An 18,340-nucleotide genomic window follows, 5' to 3' on the forward strand; every position below is an offset into this window, starting at 1 on the left:
GTAAGTGGCCCCATGTGCTTCACATCCAGTTACTTATTGAGCTAATTTTGAAATTGGCATGCTGGGTTTTGTCTGGGGAATTCCTAAGTAGACAGCTGGCCCCAAGTACCAGGTGGGCCTGGCTTTCCCTTCAGTGCCTTCTCAGAGATGCTGGAGACTCAGGGCATCTGCAATTCATGAAGTTAATACTTGTCCTTCCTTTGCTAGCCGAGATGCCGCGCCAGTTTCCCAAGCTGAACATCTCTGAAGTGGACGAGCAAGTCCGGCTCCTGGCTGAGAAGGTGTTTGCTAAAGTGCTCCGAGAAGAGGACAGCAAAGATGCCCTGTCCCTGTTCACTGTCCCAGAGGACTGCCCCATTGGGCAAAAGGAAGCCAAGGAGAGAGAGCTACAGAAGGAGCTGGCGGAGCAGAAGTCTGTGGAGACCGCAAAAAGGTGTGTTCCCAAGGCTTGGCATTCGTGTACACAGAGTCTTGCAGACCCAGGCAGGCTGCGGGTGTGTGTCCTAAGATAAGGCACCTCATGGGGACTGGTATGTACCTGGAGCTGTGTTGGTTTCTTAACCAAGACCACTTAACTCACCTCTTACTTATTGAGGGATGCCTCGGTGCCTCTGTTGCATTGAAAAGATCAAAACCCACTTCATCTGCTACTGTTTTAATAACAAATGCTACGCAAAAATATACACTATTTCCAAACAGCATTTCTCTTTTCTTTTTGGAAATTTGAGGATTTCTTAGAAGACATCAATTGAAGTTCTTTTAATCATTTGACAAGAATTTTGCATTGCTAATGAACACAGCTTACTATTTGCCGGTGCTGTGCTGGGACTGGAGATGTTATAATGAACAAGATAGATAGAGTCCCTGGGTCTAGACAATAATTAAGTAACTGGAAAAATTAATTTAAAAATTACAAGTTATGATAAGTGCTGTATCAATCAGGGTCCAACCAGAAAATCAGAAACCAATGAAGTATTAGACTTTTAATGCAGGGAATCGGTTACACAGGTGGTAGAGAGCTGAGAAGCCAAATAGGGGAGAGATAGCCTGGAGATTAGACACAGTAGGGAGCAGCTACCACCCAGGACAGGAGAGACAAGGTGGGGTCACCCTGGAGAAGGGGGAACTGTGATGGCCTTTCTAGTGGAAACTGGAGCCAAGTGGGAGAGGTGGCAGCTACAGACATGCCTCCCAAGGCAGAGATGGGGGGAGGCAATACCTAACTTGACCCTTCCTGCACCTTCCAGGTTCCTCCAATGTCTATGGGCCAAACCTAGCCAGAATCCTGCTGGCACACTTGGGAAACACAGGAGAGGATGAGGAATGGTTCTGAAGGCAAACGGCCTCAGGAGTGGCACAAGTGCTATGAAAGAGATGAATAAGGAGGAGATGGGGTTGGGGGAGAAAAAGAGGGGGAAAGAAAATCCTTTTTTAGACAGGGAAGTCAGGGAAGGTCTCTCCAAGGAGGTGACATCTTAGCTAATGCTTCAGGGTCTAAAGGAGCCAGCTATGCGGACTTCCAGGTAAAAGTCAGCTAGGGCAAAGGCCCCCCGACTCTCTTCCAGGAGGCCCATGTGGTTAGAGGTCTGTTAAAGGAAGAAGTGCTGTGACCAGGGCTGGAAGACTTTTGGGGCCCAGATCAGACAGGCCTTGTGCTGCCTGATAAGAAGTTGGGATTGGAGTCTAAGTGTAATGAGAAGCCCTTATCCTTTCAGTTTATCTCACCCCGGCTGTATCTAGTTTTCCACCTGCCCAGGACCCTGCAGACATCAATATTTGACATGTAGATCTTTGAGCCCTCTCTGACCTAGTTTGTGATCAGACTAGATACTGCCTCAGTGTAAAGGCAAGCCTTCTCCTTTCTTGGTAGTATAGAAGCTCAGCATTTCCTTAACTCATTTAGAAGGAAGTAAAAAGTTGACTACCGGTGTAAAGGCAAGAACAGAGCTTCACTGCTTATAAGATGCTTTCCTTCCTTGAAAGGACTGTGAGCCCATAAAGGCAGGTGCCGCTGGTAACCTCTGAGTGCCAGTCTTGTGCTGGATGGGGCAGTGTGCCCATCCTTGGAGGGTCAAGAAGAGTATGACTGTAGAGACCCTTATTCACACTCCATGGGTGGAACAGAAGGACTGACTTCATCAACTGAATGGTCTGCAGGACCTTCTGTGTGTTATGCTTTGAGCATTTGAGACCCCTAACAATGAGAGGAAAAGGAATCCTGGCATGTTTTTATTCCCAAGAACAATAAGTTTCTGGGACCAGTTTCCACTACAGAGTGGCACTGGGCCTGAGATCTGCTGCAGAGACTGTGCTCTTCTCAATGGCCAGACTCAGGGCAAAATGGAAGATTTCTTACTCTAAGTCTGAATGGTGCTCTGTGGTTTCCAGAAATTCCCCTGCAAACTTCTCTCCAAAAACTCTATTGTGTCCTTGCCTAGGCTGTGGTGTCTTAGTTTGCATCTGTCTGCGCCATTTGACTAGAAGCTCCTTGAGGACTGGATCCAGTGTGGACCTTAGTTGGCGGGCAGTGGGTATGCGGCTGAGGAAGACATCCCACCTCCCCATTGCCACCAGGGACACCACATCAGGGTAGCTGCAACTTGTTGGACCCCCCTCTGTGTTCTGCCACTCACTGGCATGCTCTGTGATCTTGGACAAATTGGGAAATCTCTTTGGGCCTCAGCTTCATCCTCATCTATAAAGTGGAGATGATAACAGCTACCTTCATGGGGTATTGTGAGGAATGAGGGACTCCACAGGTGAAAGGCTTAGGACAGCGTTGGGTTACAGTGTACCCCAAGTAAATGTAAGTGATGTCTCTGACTTCCTGTTGCTGAGACAGGCAGCCACAGCAGCTCCTGCCACTGAGTGCCTGCTGTGGACTAAATACTGATCTGTGTAGGTTGCGTTCATCCTTTCATTCTCATATCAAGCTTATCAAGTGGATATTCTTAGTATTCTGATTTTGCAGATTAAGAAACTAAGGCTCAGAGAAGTCACATTTACTTTCACAAAGACATATAATGAGTAAATGACAGAGCAGGAACTAGAGCCCACATCTTTTGAATCTAGACCCCACACTTCAACCAGGAGGATATTCTCTCTTTAGGCAGGGGTGCGGTCTTTGGCTCTCTGGTCTGTAGACCCTGGAATGACACTAGGTCCTGCCCCCTAGCATGTAATTGCTGCTTCAGAGTGAAATGGAGGGAAGCGGGCCAAAGCTCCCGCTCTGTCCATTGGCTTCTTTCCTGAAAGAAAGCCTGGTCCCTGGACTGTCAGAAGCCCCAGCATTCTCTTCTGGGGTCTGTGCACACCCAGTTTTGTCTTTCAGTTTCTCTGCTCACTAGAGGTGCCTTTATATGTAAATGTTCAAAAGTTAACATTTTCATGGAGGACACCCTCTCCCCTGTGCCCTCTCCATCTGTGGCACCTCCCATCTCATCTCCTATTTATTCTTACTTTACACAGAGTTCTCTAACATGGCTATCTTGTTTCTTATCCTTTGGCAGATTTAAAGAAGCAAATTAGAAGTAGGGAGAGGGGCTTCAAGAGGCAGTGTCATAGGTGATTGTGGTGATTATAAGCCTGGGCTTTGGGGTCAGACCTGTTACGTTCAAGTGGCACCCCTGTCACTTACTACTGAATGGCCTTGGTCAAAGCCCTTGCCTGCCTGAGCTGGTTTCCTAAACTGCAAAATGAGAATAATAAAAGGACCTGCCTTGTGAGAATTAAATGAGCTAATACACAAAACATCCTTAGCACAGGGCTTGGAGCACCATTAATGGTCCTGTTTTGTTATTGTTGTTATTTGACAGTCAACAGGGAGAGAGGAAACAGTAATTATGAAAAGCAGATACAAGAATTTGAAGCACAGTAGTTTAGGGATAAAACACCTCTGAGATCATGCCGGATAATACAGCGATGATCCTGAGTCACTGAGAGAACTTTAAATTACATTCAGCATGCATTGAGGAGGAAAGCAGGAATTACATATATATGTATATTTTAAGAAGCCAGACCCAAATTGTTTTTTTAAAAATTAGGATATAGAGGGGACAAACTTTGTTAGCTGAAAAACTTGGTTACCTAGAACAGCCATTCCCCTAGAATGTTTTGAGTGAAATTGAGAAACACATATGCGTTATAAATTGAGCATAGTACAGCTAAAGTGTTGCTGAGTCACTTTATTTTATGAAATGTGTTACAATAAGAATGGGCAACTTTTAAAAAAGTCAGGGTCATTGACATAGGAGCTTCATTTGAAACAGTCAATTTATCCTCTTTTAAAGTCAATCTATCCCCTTTTAAAGTTAGGTAGAGATTGGGCTGGGTGTGGTGGCCTGTAATCCTAGTGCTTTGGGAAGCCAAGATGGGCAGATCACCTGAGGTCAGGAGTTGGAGACTAGCCTGGCTAACATGGAGAAACCTTGTCTCTAGTAAAAATATAAAAATTAGCTGGGTGTGGTGGCGCACTCCTGTTATTCCAGCAACTTGGAGGCTGAGGCAGGAAAATCACTTGAACCCGAGAGGCAAAGCTTGTAGTGAGCTGAGATTGCACCACTGCCCTCCAGCCTGGGTGACAGAAGGAGACTCTGTCTCAAAAAAAAAAAAAAAAAAAAAGTTAGGGAGAAATTGGGGAGCTGAGGTGGGTAGATCACGTGAGGCCAGGAGTTTGAGACCAGCCTGGCCAACATGGCAAAACCCCGTCTCTACAAAAAATACAAAAATTAGTTGGGTGTGGTGATGTGTGCCTATGGTTCCAGCTGTTTGGTAGGCTGAGGCACAAGAATTGCTTGAACCCAGGAGGTGGAGGTTGCAGTGAGCTGAGATCATGCCACTGCATTCCAGCTTGGGTCACAGAGTGAGACCCTGTCTCAAAATAAAAGTAAAAATAAAAACAAAGCTAGGGAGAGAGATTGTAACACTTAACAGGTAGTATAGATTGTGCTTCATTTTTATCTCTGGGTCTTTAGGGAGGAAGGGCAGCTGGGAAGGATTGAGGAAGGGAGAAGCGAAGGTGAATGGTGGGACGTGAGTGGAAATTACAGTAGGTCAGGAGGGGGTGGGGGGAAATGAAGCGGGGGTCAGGTTTCTAGAGGGGAGCTCAGGGAGAGACAGAGGGTGGGGCTGTCAGTTTTCACAAATGACTGGCTGCAAAGTATTAGTATCAAAGTTACACGCACCTTGCCAGGATGCTGGTCATCTGGCTATGCATGCAGAGTGAGTGGTCTCTGTGGGCCCTTGCACTCTCTGCAGGGTCCCCTCTTATAGTGCCCGTCATGCAACATATTTCATGAGATAGGCTGGGACCTCTGGTCTCAAGTACAGCGAAGGTACCAGCCCCTCCTGGTTCTCTCCATAGATGGGAGTCCCAGTTCCAGGTGATCCAATGCCGGGGCAGTGTGAGCAGCAGCAGCGAGAGCCTGTAGAAGTGGAGGATGCCTGTCCCACCTAACAGCATTCAGATTCCCATTGTTTGCAAAACCCTGTGCTGGTTTTTGACTGCTGGTTCCAACCTTTAGGGTAACAATTCTCATATGGAGGGGCTACCACAATGAGCTAAGTGTGTGTTGGGGAGGAGTTCAAACCAGCCTCCTTGTTCTGAAATATCCCCACTCTGACCCCATTGTCCACTGCTCCCCCCCCCTAGTCTGGATTAAGTGTCTCCTCTGGGATCCCAAAATATCCAGGGCATCTCATTACACCAGCCACATCGTATGATAGCAATCTTTGGAACTGTCTGGTTCATCTCGGCCATCACAGTTGGCCCCTGGAGGCAGGAGTTACATTTTATCTACTCCTCTACCCCCAGGGCCTGGCACACAGTAGTTTATTGAATGAAGTGGGGTCTGTGTGTAGTCCCCGGCTCATAGTAGACATTTGAGAGCCTGGTGAAAGCTTGGCTCTAGTGCCCCTGCCTGCCTGGTAGTCATCCGGACAGACCACACAGGGCAGTGGGCTTCAGACAGCCCCTGGGGAGATGCTGCTGTTCACTAGGAGAGCAAGGAGGGCCCGAAGCGTTCCTCACTTTAGCATATGAGTGCTGTACAGGGAAGGCCCTGGGGAGCCTGATTCCTTAGAGTAGAGGATGGCTGGGGAGTGCAGCAGGGTAAAGGAGGGGACTTAGTGATTGGCAGGGGCAACCAAGGGCCCTAGAGCAGGTGGGGCACCAGACAGGTGCTGGCAGGTGAGATGCTTAACAACAGCCCAGGTGACCCAATCACTTCTTTGTCTTGTGGGCTTGGATAGCAACATGAGTAAACCAGCTATTTAGATAAACTCCCCTACCTTCCTTTGTACCTACTCCCCGCCTGTTGCCTCAGGGTAAGGACAGCCACCTTCGGCTCATTCCTTCCCAAAGCTTTGCAAAACCTCCCTGCCTTCCAAGAAGAGGTTTGCATCTTTCCTTATAATTTTTCCCACCATCCTGACAGATCTCCTATAGTGTTGTTGCTTTGAATCTCTCTGAGCTCCCCTCCTACTCTCAGAAAGCTCTGTTTTTAAGAGCTCATGGGATTAAATCAGGCCTACCAATAACCCCCTATCTTAGGGTCAACTGTGCCATATTCCATAACATCAACACAGGAGTGACAACTCATTCTATTCGCACCATCTGGAGATTAAGGAGGGACATTTGCGGGGCCCATTTTAGAAATTCTACCTCCCCAGGCCCATATCGAGCATCCATTATATACAATGAGGCCCAGCCAGTAAAGATGAAAGGTTGGAGCTGAGTGACTGGGTGTTTTGGGTATGAGTGTCAAAGGTTTGCATCTGTGTCTCTGCCCAAATTTCATGTCAAATTATAATCCCCAATGTTGGAAGTGGGGCCTGTTGGGAGGTGACTGGATCATGGGGATGGATCCTTCACGAATGGTTTAGTACCATCCCCTTGGTGCTGTTCTAGAGATAGTGTTCTCATGAGGTCTGGGCATTTAAAAGTGTGTAGCACTTCCCCCACCCATCCTTACCGCCTTTTACTCCTGCTCACTCCATGTAAGATACCTGCTCCTGCTTTGCCTTCACCATGAGTCACAGCTCCCTAAGGCTTCCTCAGAAGCAGATGCTGCCATGCTTCCTGTACAGCCTGCAGAACTATGAGCCAATTATATCTCATTTCTTCATAAATTACCACTCAGGTATTTCTTTATAGCAGTGCAAACTAATACAGTGAGTGAGTATGTCTGTGAGTGTGTGTGTAAACAAAACTGATTTGGTTCCCCTCTTAGAAAGCACTTCCTTCTGATGGGCCAAGGTCTGTGTGTCCACTGTCCCACCTGCTTGGATAGCATTCTTGGATAGCAAGAATGTCCTCATGTGACAGGAAGTGCATCTATTTTAGGGATGACAAAGCTGCTCCTGGTCTGCCCAACAGAAACAGTATATAAAAATGTTGAAATAGCTACTTAAAGCTAGTGAAACCTCAGTTTTGCAGGCTCAATTAAGGGACCTAATGCAAACTGTTGCTTCCCATAACCCATGGTTCCCAGAAGAAGGCACGCTGAACCTAGAGCTCTGGGAACAAGTGGGAAGAAATCTGAAACAACATTATGCACAAAGGCAATGGGTCCCAGTAACATCTTTAACATTATGGGCCTTAGGGCTGCTTTGGCCCTGCTCTACACAAAGACCTTAAGAAGGGAAGGGAGGAGGAACCCTCACCTACCTTACCATCTCCTTTCCCTCCGTCAGCCCCACAGTTACCAGGTAAAGGTGCCACAGAGGAGACAGAGATTCTCCCTGAGTCCCCTCCCCCAGTAAAATGAAAAAAAGACAAGGGAGACGCTACAGCTATAGGAGCCTGTCTTAGACAAGCAGCATTTGAAGGGAAGCTCTTGGCCTGCCCAGTGATGTAAAATCAATAAGGCAATCAGGTACATATACCCATTAATTTCAACACTTAGAAATAAGAAAAAGCATTAGAAAAAACAAAGCCACTAGCCTATTTACTAAAAATTAAAGCCATAGCAGACAACTTCCATATGACCCCATAGACTGGTCAGTGCTAGCTAAAACAACTTTAGAGGCTAGCTCATACCTCCTCTGGAGGGCAGAATTTAATGAATTATGTAAACAGCAAACCTCTTTCTAATAATGGCCACTGTTATTCTTCCACTACCCCTGCTGTGGCTCTCTCAAAATCCTATTTGGGTAGAACAATAGCCATTAAAGGGAGAGAAATTACAGCAAGCCCATGAATTAGTTGAGAAGTAATTAAAAGCCAGCCATATAGAACCATCAAACAGCCCTTAGAATTCGTCCATTTTCGTCATTCCCCAAAAGTCTGGCAAATGGAGACTTTTGCATGACTTATGGGCTGTTAATGCTAATTTGCAGCCTGTGGGGCCTCTTCAGCAGGGGGTCTCCTCCCCTGTGGCAATTCCTCAAAATTGGCCTGTAGTCATTATTGACTTAAAAGACTGCTTTTATACTATTCCCTTTGCAGGACAGGGCAGAGAAAAATTTGTGTTTATAATACCAGCTATAAATAATGAAAGGTGAGCTCCTTGATTTCATTGGAAAGTGCCTCCTCAAGGAATGCAGTGTCAGTATCATGTAAATCAGGCTTTGCTCCCCAGTAGAAAAGAATTTCCTACTTGAAAGATTATTCATTTTATGGATGATATTTTACTGGCAGCCGCAGCACAGCCAGTACTTTTAAGTTTATATGCCTCTGTCTAAAGGAATACACAGTTAAGAGGTTTAATCATAGCACCTGAAAAAGTACAGATATCTTCTCCTTGGAAATATCTTGACTATATACTAACTTCCGAGTCAGTAAAACCTCAAAAGGTTAAATTAAATACTGGCAAGTTACGTACCTTAAGTAATTATCAAAAATTACTGGGTAATATTAAGTGGCTTCTCCCAACCTTGGGCATAGCTACTGATAAGTTGCAAAACCTGTTTTCTGTCTTAAAGGCAGTGCTGCCCTGGATTCTCTCAGGTATTTACGCTCTACGGCGAAAAAGGAAATTGAGGAAACAGGGCAAGCTATTTATCAGGGGCAGCTAGATCTCATAGACCCAGGATATTTATTCCAATTATTTATTTTTCCTATTAACCATTCCCTAACAGGATTAATAGGACAGATGGCCCCAGGACTGCGCATCCTAGAATGGGATTTTTGCTTACATGCTGGGACTAAAACACTATCTCTGTATATCCAGCTAGTTAGTAAAGTCATTTATGTGGGCCACAGATGATGCAATCAGTTGCTAGGTTATGACCCTGATGTCATAAAAATTCCCTTGAATAAAAAGCAATTCAAAACAGTCTTGCCCCTATCTCTAGATCTTCAGATAGCACTGTCTGATTATGCAGGCCATTTATTTAGAGCATGCCCTTCCTGCTGACAAACTACTTCAGTTCTTATCTTGTAGTCCTGTAGTTATGCCTACAAAAGTAGTTCACTCCCCCAAACCTCTTTAATGCTGTTTACTGATGGCTTTGGTAAGAAAGGAAAAGCCATTCTGGTGGAAGCCACATAATTCCCTCACTTGATCTATATTTACTGGCAATCAGAGAGCTGAGGTTGGAGCCCAGTATTGGCCCTGGAAACCTTTTACACTCAGCCTATTAATATTGTTAGCGACTCTGCTTACTCTTTATTTATTGCAGAACCTTGAGACAGCCCTCATTAAGTCCACTCTTGAGCCCACCCTGTGTGCACCTTTTCTTTGACTTCAGCAATTGCTGGATCAATGAACATATCCTATTTTTATCACACGTATTTGAGCACACAGCTCACTGCTTGGCCCACTGGCTTATGGGAATGATCAAGCAGACCAACAAGTTATGACATCACTACTAGCACAAGCCTTATCTACCCTTAATTTCTTAAATTTAAATGATAAATTTCAATCAGCTATAGAAAACCACTTTGCTAAAACCTCTCAAGACATAAACCCCACAGTTTTATGGAAACATGTAAATAGTAATGTATGGTATGGTCCAAATGATTTGCTAACATGGGGAAGAGGGTATGCTTGTGTTCACACCCCCTCAGGTCCTCTTTGGATTCCAGCATGCTGCATCAAACCTTACTATAGCATGGCCAGAACCTAAGCTGGTATCAAAAATAGAGGAAATAACCCTACAAGACCTGCAGCCCCGGAAAATGCAGCTTCTTTGGACAACATAGGTTCCAGACATTATGCTGAAGAAGACAACTCAGGAGGCTGAGCAGATTGTGCTCCAGGCACAAACACATTCACGCCAGATAATTGTTCCTTTTTTCTTCTCTTACTTTGCCTGCAACGTGTACTTGCTACACTCTATTGAGCTCATCTTCTAAATCTGCCTTTTTTCTGCCCTAATACTTGGGCAGGCACCCCATTCCCAGCCTCTAACAACACAACTACTTGGCTAAGAAGGATTATTATACCCCCTGTGGGATCCCTCTTTAATAGCACACATTGGACTAAGGTGTCAAGTAACAATACAGGTCACTCCTTGATTGAAAAAAATGTTACTGATTATACTCATGTTTGTCTTATGTTATTTACTAATTCTAAGATGCGAAGCCAGAGCGTGAATTAGAACCACCATGCCCAGCAAACCTGTTGTTGCTAACGTCTATACTCTTTAGTCAACAAAACCTAATGCAAAAACAAAAACAAAAACAAAAACAAAAACAAAAAAAAAAACCACAGAAAAAGAGGAGATGTAGGAGATTGGTCAAGGTGGAAGGAAAAATTATAAGGAAAGATGTAAAAACCTTCTTGCAAGGCAGGGGGGTTTTGCAAAGCTTTGGGAAGGAATGAGCTGAAGGTGGCTGTCCTTACCCTGAGGTGCAAAGACAAAGAGTAGATACAAAGGAATGTAAGAGAGTTTATCTAAATAGCTTGTTTACTCATGTTGTCCTAGGACCGATCTTTGCTCATCCGCACGCTTGATGGCTGTCTACTCCGGGGATCGGCAATGTTAGTTACCCACAAATGGTGTTTGCTCAAGACCTTTGTCATTAAATCTGTACTAAATAAATGTGAGTGTCTCTGGCATATTGGGGCTGCATAGCCACACTCCCTCTTTGGGGTCTGTAAGCTGTGTGGTACCCTAGCTGCACTCTAGGCAAAAACCTGTGTCAGCATATGTCTTTCATCCGTCGCTCAGCCAGAGTCTGCGGGACAGACTCACCACAACACAATGACCACTCCGAGCTTTGGAGATGAAGGGGCTATATGCAAGCATTGGAATGAGGTCAGTAGGAGTTGACCTCTTTCCTGGTCAAAGCCAGGAAACAGCCTGGGACTTCAGTCTTATGGCCACTAGACCTGAATTCTGCCAACAACTGGAATAAACCTGGAAGTGAATTCTTTCCCAGAACCTCCAGACAAGAGCACAGTATGACTAACATCTTGAATTTGGGCTTTTGATACCCTGAGAATAGAGCCCACCCAAGCCCACTCAAACTTCTCACCTATATAACTGTGAGCCAATAAATGGCTGTTATTTTAAGCCATCAAGTTTGTGGCAATTTTTTCTACAGCAATAGAAAGCAAATCCAGGGTCATCCTTGGGCTCCATACAACTTTTCCAGTTTCCTGAGATACAAGCTGTGGGTGACTTCTGGTTCTTCCAAGCCCAAGGTAAGTGAGCTCTGAGGAGTTAGCCCATCTGTGATTAAACCTATGCCTCGTGCCTGCAGAATCTGAGCTGCCAGCCCACAGATGCTCATACATGGTAACCTGGAGCTCATCTGAAGACCAAGGTTGTTGCCATAATGGATATCCCCAAGAAGGACAATTCTTTAGGCACCAGTTTGTGGGAACTAGCTTCCTCACTGGGGCAGAAGCACATGAACAGCCTGGTAGGCCAGTGGCTTAGGCAATCTCCCAGCATCTGGGTTGTGTGTGTGTGTGTGTGTGTGTGTATGTGTGTATTTTAAACTTTTCTTAGTTGTTGCTCACCTTAGATGTCACCTGTTGCTTCTTGTTGGTAGGACCAGACCTCAGGCTGCCTTGGCTGAGGCATTTGGGGGTGAGGTTGCATAGAGATAAAAACAATTACCTGGCAGGCATGTGAGTGACACAGATATTAGAATGTCATGCGACCCAGCTGAGGTCAGAATGTGTGAGAGAGCCCAAAGTAATGGCTCTTCCTCTGGGTGAGAACATCCAAAAGATGCCAAAGGGAGAACTCATCCTCAAGGTGAATCCGCTTCTGAGGAGTGACTGACAAAGTGGCAACCCTGGAGTAGGATGCTTGGCTAAGCACCATCTGATGGAGGACAGTCCAGGGAAAGCTGAAGCTGAGGGCTCTCTGGGCTCAGGTTGAGTTTCCTGAAGCAGTCCAGTGCGTTTCTTAGCAGGGCCAGGAGCAGGGGGAAGGTAAACTCCTGGAAAGGAGCCACCTCCATCTTACAGGTGAAAACAGCCTTGTCCCAAAGATGTGATAACAGAGGGTAGGCAGGTGAGAACCAGAGGACCATGGTAAGCACTGGGTGTATAAACACAGGAGGAAAACTGTGGTTCTTGAAAACTCGGCAGTGAGGAGACCTGGCCACTGGCCAAGAGGAAGACAGCTGCTTCCGGGTAAGCCCTGAAACCCATTTGGGGACCAACCAATTTCTCCAGGCCTACAGGTGTCACACTGGTGCCTGGGGAAGAGGAGGGCTCTGGTGGGTCACAGTTGTCACTGAGTCCTTGCTGGTGGCTGTGGTTATGGTGGAATAAACACTCATGAAACTACTGGGACCCCGTGGCACAAGGTAGGGCAGGTAGTTAGTTGGTGTCTGACATTGGACACTGTGGGGTGGCTTCACGGGGAGGCTGGGTTCCATTGGAGGCAGAAAGAAACATGAGGTGGGAGGGGAGTGCTGATGGCCTCACCTTAAGGCTGGGCCATTCTCTTCCTGAAGAAGAGACTTGTGGTGACATCATCTGATGTCTATTTCATTAATGAGGAAGGTGGAGTCATCACAAATCAGCCTTGCAAATAAGCATGGGCTTGTGGCATTTTAAACCAACCTTGGGCCCAAGAGTCAGTGTAATCATCTTTTGGTGCCAAGGTGACAGGTCCAGAGGGACCTGAATTTGGTGCTGATCAATCCCTTTCCCCCAACAGAGGTACAGATTTGTGTTTGCTCCGGCGGCGGCAGCTGGGATGGCACACGGCAGGCTAGAGGAGGGAGCAGCAGGGGTGGAGGCTGGCTGGAGCAGCCACCGTGCAGTGTGACTTTGTGCAAGTCCTTTCCCATTTCTGGGAAAGTGTCTGCGAGAAGCAGGCTAATCTTGCAGATCTCCTTGGCACCCAGTAGGTCTGCTGCCAACCATGGGGCCTGTGATACCTGTAAGCTTGGCTGGCAGCCGCTAGTCCATGGGGGGTCCTGAGCGCTCTCTCTAACTCCTTCTTTGTAAAACGGAGATTGGACTCATTGAGCATCCCTATCTCTTCTGCCTCCAATGCCCCAAATGTGTGAAAATCAGTGTGATTGTCTCTCTGTGACCCTATTCCTGGTCCTTCCCGAGACCATTCATATGTTGGGACTTAAAGTTTGTGTTTTCTGAAGCTAGCATGCTGTCCACACTGTGGGGAAAGCTTACATGATTTCATATTACCTCCCCTCTAGTGCCCTGTGGTTTTAGAGCCCCTGAAGTGTGGTCTGCCGTTTGTCTTTCTGTCTCCTGGGGCATTTGCCTGCTTTCATCTTCTGTGGGCTGTGTAACAGCCCTGAGCAGTGCATGGTGACCCTAGGCAGGGGTGTCTCGAGGGCTGTGTTCTCTCTCATGCAGACATGTGTAAGAGGAAGGCATGAATAACTAGAAGCTTTTTAATGGTAGTGCCAGCACCAGCACCAGTGGTTAATCATAGCAAAATTCTCCTGCCACACACACAGCTAAGAGTCTTTATCACTTGCCCTGAGTAGCTGCTGATGTCTCCCACTTTTCCTTGTCCTTGGCTCTTAGAAAGAAAAGTTTCAAGATGATTCGGTCCCAGTCCCTGTCTCTGCAAATGCCGACACAGCAAGATTGGAAGGGCCCCCCGACAACCAGTCCGGCCATGTCTCCCACAACCCCTGTGCTCACTGGAGCCACTTACCAGCCCACGCCAATACCCTATGCCATGCCCGAGTTCCAGCGGGTCACCATCAGCGGAGATTACTGTGCCGGGGTAAGGTGTCTGTGGGAGTATTGGATGTGCCTTGCATGCAGAGGCCAGGGGCCCCATGGGCCACAGGGTCGTGCCCACCTCTGGAGCCTGGCCCTGTCTGTGGGTGTCTGGGAGAAGGTGGAGAGGACGCACAGGAGGCAAGGAGGGTCCTAGCAGGGGTTGTGGGGTGTGGGTGTGATGTCTCAGTGGCTGCCGGTTCCTTGTGAGGAGGGCCCCGGGCTGCAGGCTGGCACACTGGCTGTGGCTTATAAGTTCCACAGGTTCTCTAAGTCGAGAAAGCTGGCATAGGTTCCCATAGCCCATTGAGAAAGGTGCTGGCTTGGGCCTTTCAGTGTTGCCATATGTTTAGTAGATTCAAAGTAATGGTACTGACTGGTTTGTGTGAAATTCGTTATTGCTAAATCACCTCTTTTTACATGTGTGGGCTCAGTACCCTTAAATATAACTAGACCTCCTCAACCAGGAAGAGAGAATCTTGATTAGAAATTGAACAAGCTTAGTTTACACCAAGTCAGTTAATGCAATCATTGAAAATGTGCTAATTTAACCTGATTGGATGATGCATTTTTCTGAATGCCTACTTCTTGGAGAGAAATATCACTGAGTTAGTGCCAGGGTTAAACTTGGCTCCATCTCCCTGGCCCCAACTCACTACTTATGCCTCAGTTGGCTTTGTTAGGTTCTCTTTTTAACAGTAGCTGTAGAAAATATGGTAAATCCAAGAGAGCAATGCAGCTTATTGCTCTTCCTATAAAATTTCCCCTAGCTATCAAAATTATTATTTTTTTTTGTTATGTGTAACGGAGAATACCTGCATATGGTACAACATTTAAAAGATACAAAAATGGTATCAGTTATTCAGGCACCCATTCTCCTCCTCAGAGGCAACCATTGGCTTTGGTTTCTTATGTATTCTCACATATATGGTCTATGTACCTACAATTAATTATGCATACATAGTTTATTTTTACACAGATGGTAGTTTACTATACACATTATACTACATCTTGCATTTTCCACTTAACAGTACATCTTAAAGATAATGCCATATCAATATATAAAAAACTTATTTGTTCTTTTAAAAAATATGTGCATAGTATTCCTTTGTGAGGATGTGTCGTAGTTTATTTTAATTAAGATCCTATGGACGGGAGTTAAGGTTGGATTGGGGACCATTCAAACCTTGTCTGGAGATCAGCATCCTGACCACGAGTCTTTGGTGTTCACTCAGCCTCAGGCAGCTGGGCAGGTCACTGGAAAGCAAGAGTCAAGGTGGACTGACCACCAGCTGAACGGTCCTGAGCATCCTCTCAGATGTCTTTGGCCGTGGCCTGAGCCCGTTGTGATGCTGGGTCCATAGGTTCCCCAGAGAAGGTGTTTGGCTTTGTTGTTGGCAGGGACACCTTTTTGTCTAAGATGTCTGTGTCTGCTCACCTATTCCTGCTGCTCTCAGAAGCCATCCCCTGGAAAGTGTAAAATGGAATTAACATACCCTGTGGGGACATTTGGAGGCAGCAAAGGAGAATCTACCACTGTAACAAAAAGAAAGAAGTCGTATTAGTAAAATTATGAAGCATGCATAGGGAAAATATATTCAGACTTTTTCCCTATGAAGATAGGGAAGGGAGGAGGGTAGAGTTTTTAGCTGTGTCTGGGATGATTTATTTATTTAAACTTGTGAGAAATTTGAAAGAATTATGCTAAATATTATTATTGTCAGCTCTAGAAGGTAGCTTATATTATTTTTGGTGCTTGTCTATGTTTAAAATGTTTCAAAATTAAAGCAGAGGAGGACACTTTCAGACACCAGCCCCCCAGGCCCGCCCCAGGCTCCACCAGCATGCAGTGCCTCCCTCTGCTGCACCTCTTACCCCCCATTGTGTCTATTTGGCTACTTGTCTCCCTAAGCACATTTCTGCAGTTCTCATCCTTCCCAAACAGACTAAGATTAATGAGACCATTGATGAATGTATCTCATTCATCTTTGAATATGAGGCTGCTCTGGGAAAGCAGAACATTCACAGACTTTGGGACTCAATCAGATTAGAGTCTGAAATTTGACTTTGTAGCTTCCTGGCAAGTGATTTATCCTCTCTGGGCCTCAGTTTTCCCATTTGCAAAATGGGTTGCAGTAAGGAGCAAAATGAAATCTATGGAAGTTCTGGCACGTAACACATGACAATGGGGCTTGTTGCCTGGATGAGTTGGGTGATTAACAGATTTAATCAGAAGTGTGGGGTTGGCAAAGGAGCAGGCTGAGCATGCAGGAGTTGCTTTTGCTTTTTGTTTTGACATCTGAAGAACCCGTGAATTTTCTCAGCTGAAAATGATGGTACGCATCGCCATCAGGGTTAGGACTCGGGCTTTGTCCCTTTGTGGGCCTGGTGCAGAAAGAGACTTGTGGTTTAATTAGCTGCATGTGAGGCCAGCTTCTGGGTGTGCAGTCTGGAGCACCCATCTCTCTTCCAGCGACTCTAACTCCTCCTGTGTTGGGGGTTTCCAAGACCACTCCCAGGTTGGATGATTCACCAGGAGGACTCACAGGATTCAGCAGATAGCTGTAGTTACAGCTGTATGACTGTGAAAGGATACAGAACAAATCAGTAAAGAGAGAGATACATGGAGAATACTAGGTGAAGCTTTCAAGGTCCTCTCCCAGCAGAGTTACCGGAACATACCGAATACCCTCAACATCAGATTTATGGCAGCACATGTGGGAAGTGTTGTTTACCAGAGGGAAGCTCATTAGAGATTTGGTGCCAGTGTTTTTACTAGGGCTGGTCACACATCTGCAGAGCACATCCCAAATTCCAGGCTCCCAGAAGGAAAGGTGTCTAGCATAAACGATATTGTTTGTACAAACAGGTTAGACCCAGTGAGCCACTCTTACTAGTCAGGGATTGGTGAGAACCCTTCTGAGATCCAGGTTCCCAGACACCAGGCAAAGGCCATCCTTGCAAGCAGAACTTTCCAAGGGTGGCAGTCTCAGGCCTGCTGCGTGAACCCTTTCCTGCATACCTCCCTTCTGCAGATCACTTTGGAGGACTATGAGCAGGCAGCCAAGAGCCTGGCCAAGGCCCTGATGATCCGGGAGAAGTATGCACGGCTCGCCTACCACCGCTTCCCGCGGATCACATCTCAGTACCTGGGCCATCAGCGTGCCGATACTGCACCTCCAGAAGAGGGCCTTCCAGGTATGGAGCTCTGGCTGGAGGTTGGGTCCCAATTGTGGGTGGACTGAGAGCTGGTCAGGGCTTTTTGCTGGCTTGATCTATTTCCCCCGATGGTATTTTAAGGACAGTGCCCTTTCATTGGCAGCTTCCACACTGATGTTTGATGATTCTCCGCAAGGATTGATTCTATGTGGGGTACATGCCTAACCCTGTGCAGAGCTGAACAGTTGAAATTAAGAGAGAACTGAAAGATGGTCTCTGTTTTGGGGAGTCCACCAGGGAGACAGACAGTCTCATGTGGGATTGCTTTTTTGAGATAGGGTCTTGCTCTGTTGCTCAGGCTGTTGTGCTGTGGTGCAATCACAGCTCACTGCAGCCTTGAACTCCTAGGCCCAAGCAATCCTCCCACCTCAGCCTCTTGAGCAGCTGGGATCACAGGCACACACCACCACATCCAGCTAATTTTTAAAAAAATCGTTATTATTTTTTGTAGAGATGGGGGTCTCACCATGTTGCCCAGGCTGGTCTCAAACTCCTGGACTAAAGTGATCCTTCTGTCTCAACCTCCCAAAGTGCTGGGATTATAATAGACATGAGCCACTGTGCCTGGCCTTATGTGGCATATTTAAAACAACCAATCAGTCAGTAAATGCCAAATTGGTGGTAGGGTGGATCAGGGTGGGAGTAGGAACAGAGGACATGTTCCCTGGGAAGGGGATGTAGGCTTTGGTGTCAAAAACGCCTGCATTTGTATCTGGGCTCTGTCAATTTATTGGGATTTTGGGAAAGATATTTCTCCAAGCCTCACTTTGTAAAATGTGATCTGTAAAATGGGAATGTAAATAATACCTATCTCCCAGGGCTGTGGTAAGGATTAAACAGGAGAATGCATGTGAAGTACTTAGTGCAGTTCTGGCATCTAGTGTGTGTTCAATAAACAGTAGCTACGTTTATGCTGTAGAATTCAGGAAGGGGAGATCAGAGAGAGCCAGGTGGTTTCCTGGTGGAGCCTCACCCAAGAAGGACCTAGGAGCAGTAGAGGCTGTAATAAG

The 18,340-nt window shown here is 46.3% G+C and overlaps 1 protein-coding gene across 9 annotated transcripts in view; it reads left to right on the forward strand.

Annotated features, from left to right (window-relative positions):
- The window catches only part of AMPD3 (adenosine monophosphate deaminase 3), a 58,011-nt gene that overhangs the window by 10,082 nt on the left and 29,589 nt on the right, over positions 1–18,340 (forward strand). For 7 of the 9 annotated variants that reach the window (XM_032240723.1, XM_032240724.1, XM_032240719.1 and 4 more), the window contains 3 exons: positions 208–433; positions 13,911–14,115; positions 17,147–17,309. In XM_032240723.1, the coding sequence (XP_032096614.1) occupies positions 208–433; positions 13,911–14,115; positions 17,147–17,309 (594 nt within the window). Of the gene's footprint in view, positions 1–207; positions 434–10,925; positions 11,592–13,910; positions 14,116–17,146; positions 17,310–18,340 lie in introns of those variants that run through there. The other 2 variants (XM_032240727.1, XM_032240728.1) reach the window with 2 other exon arrangements.

Source organism: Sapajus apella, unplaced genomic scaffold, assembly GCF_009761245.1.
Source record: "Sapajus apella isolate SASKATOON/1434 unplaced genomic scaffold, GSC_monkey_1.0 scaffold47, whole genome shotgun sequence".
NCBI lineage: Eukaryota > Metazoa > Chordata > Mammalia > Primates > Cebidae > Sapajus > Sapajus apella.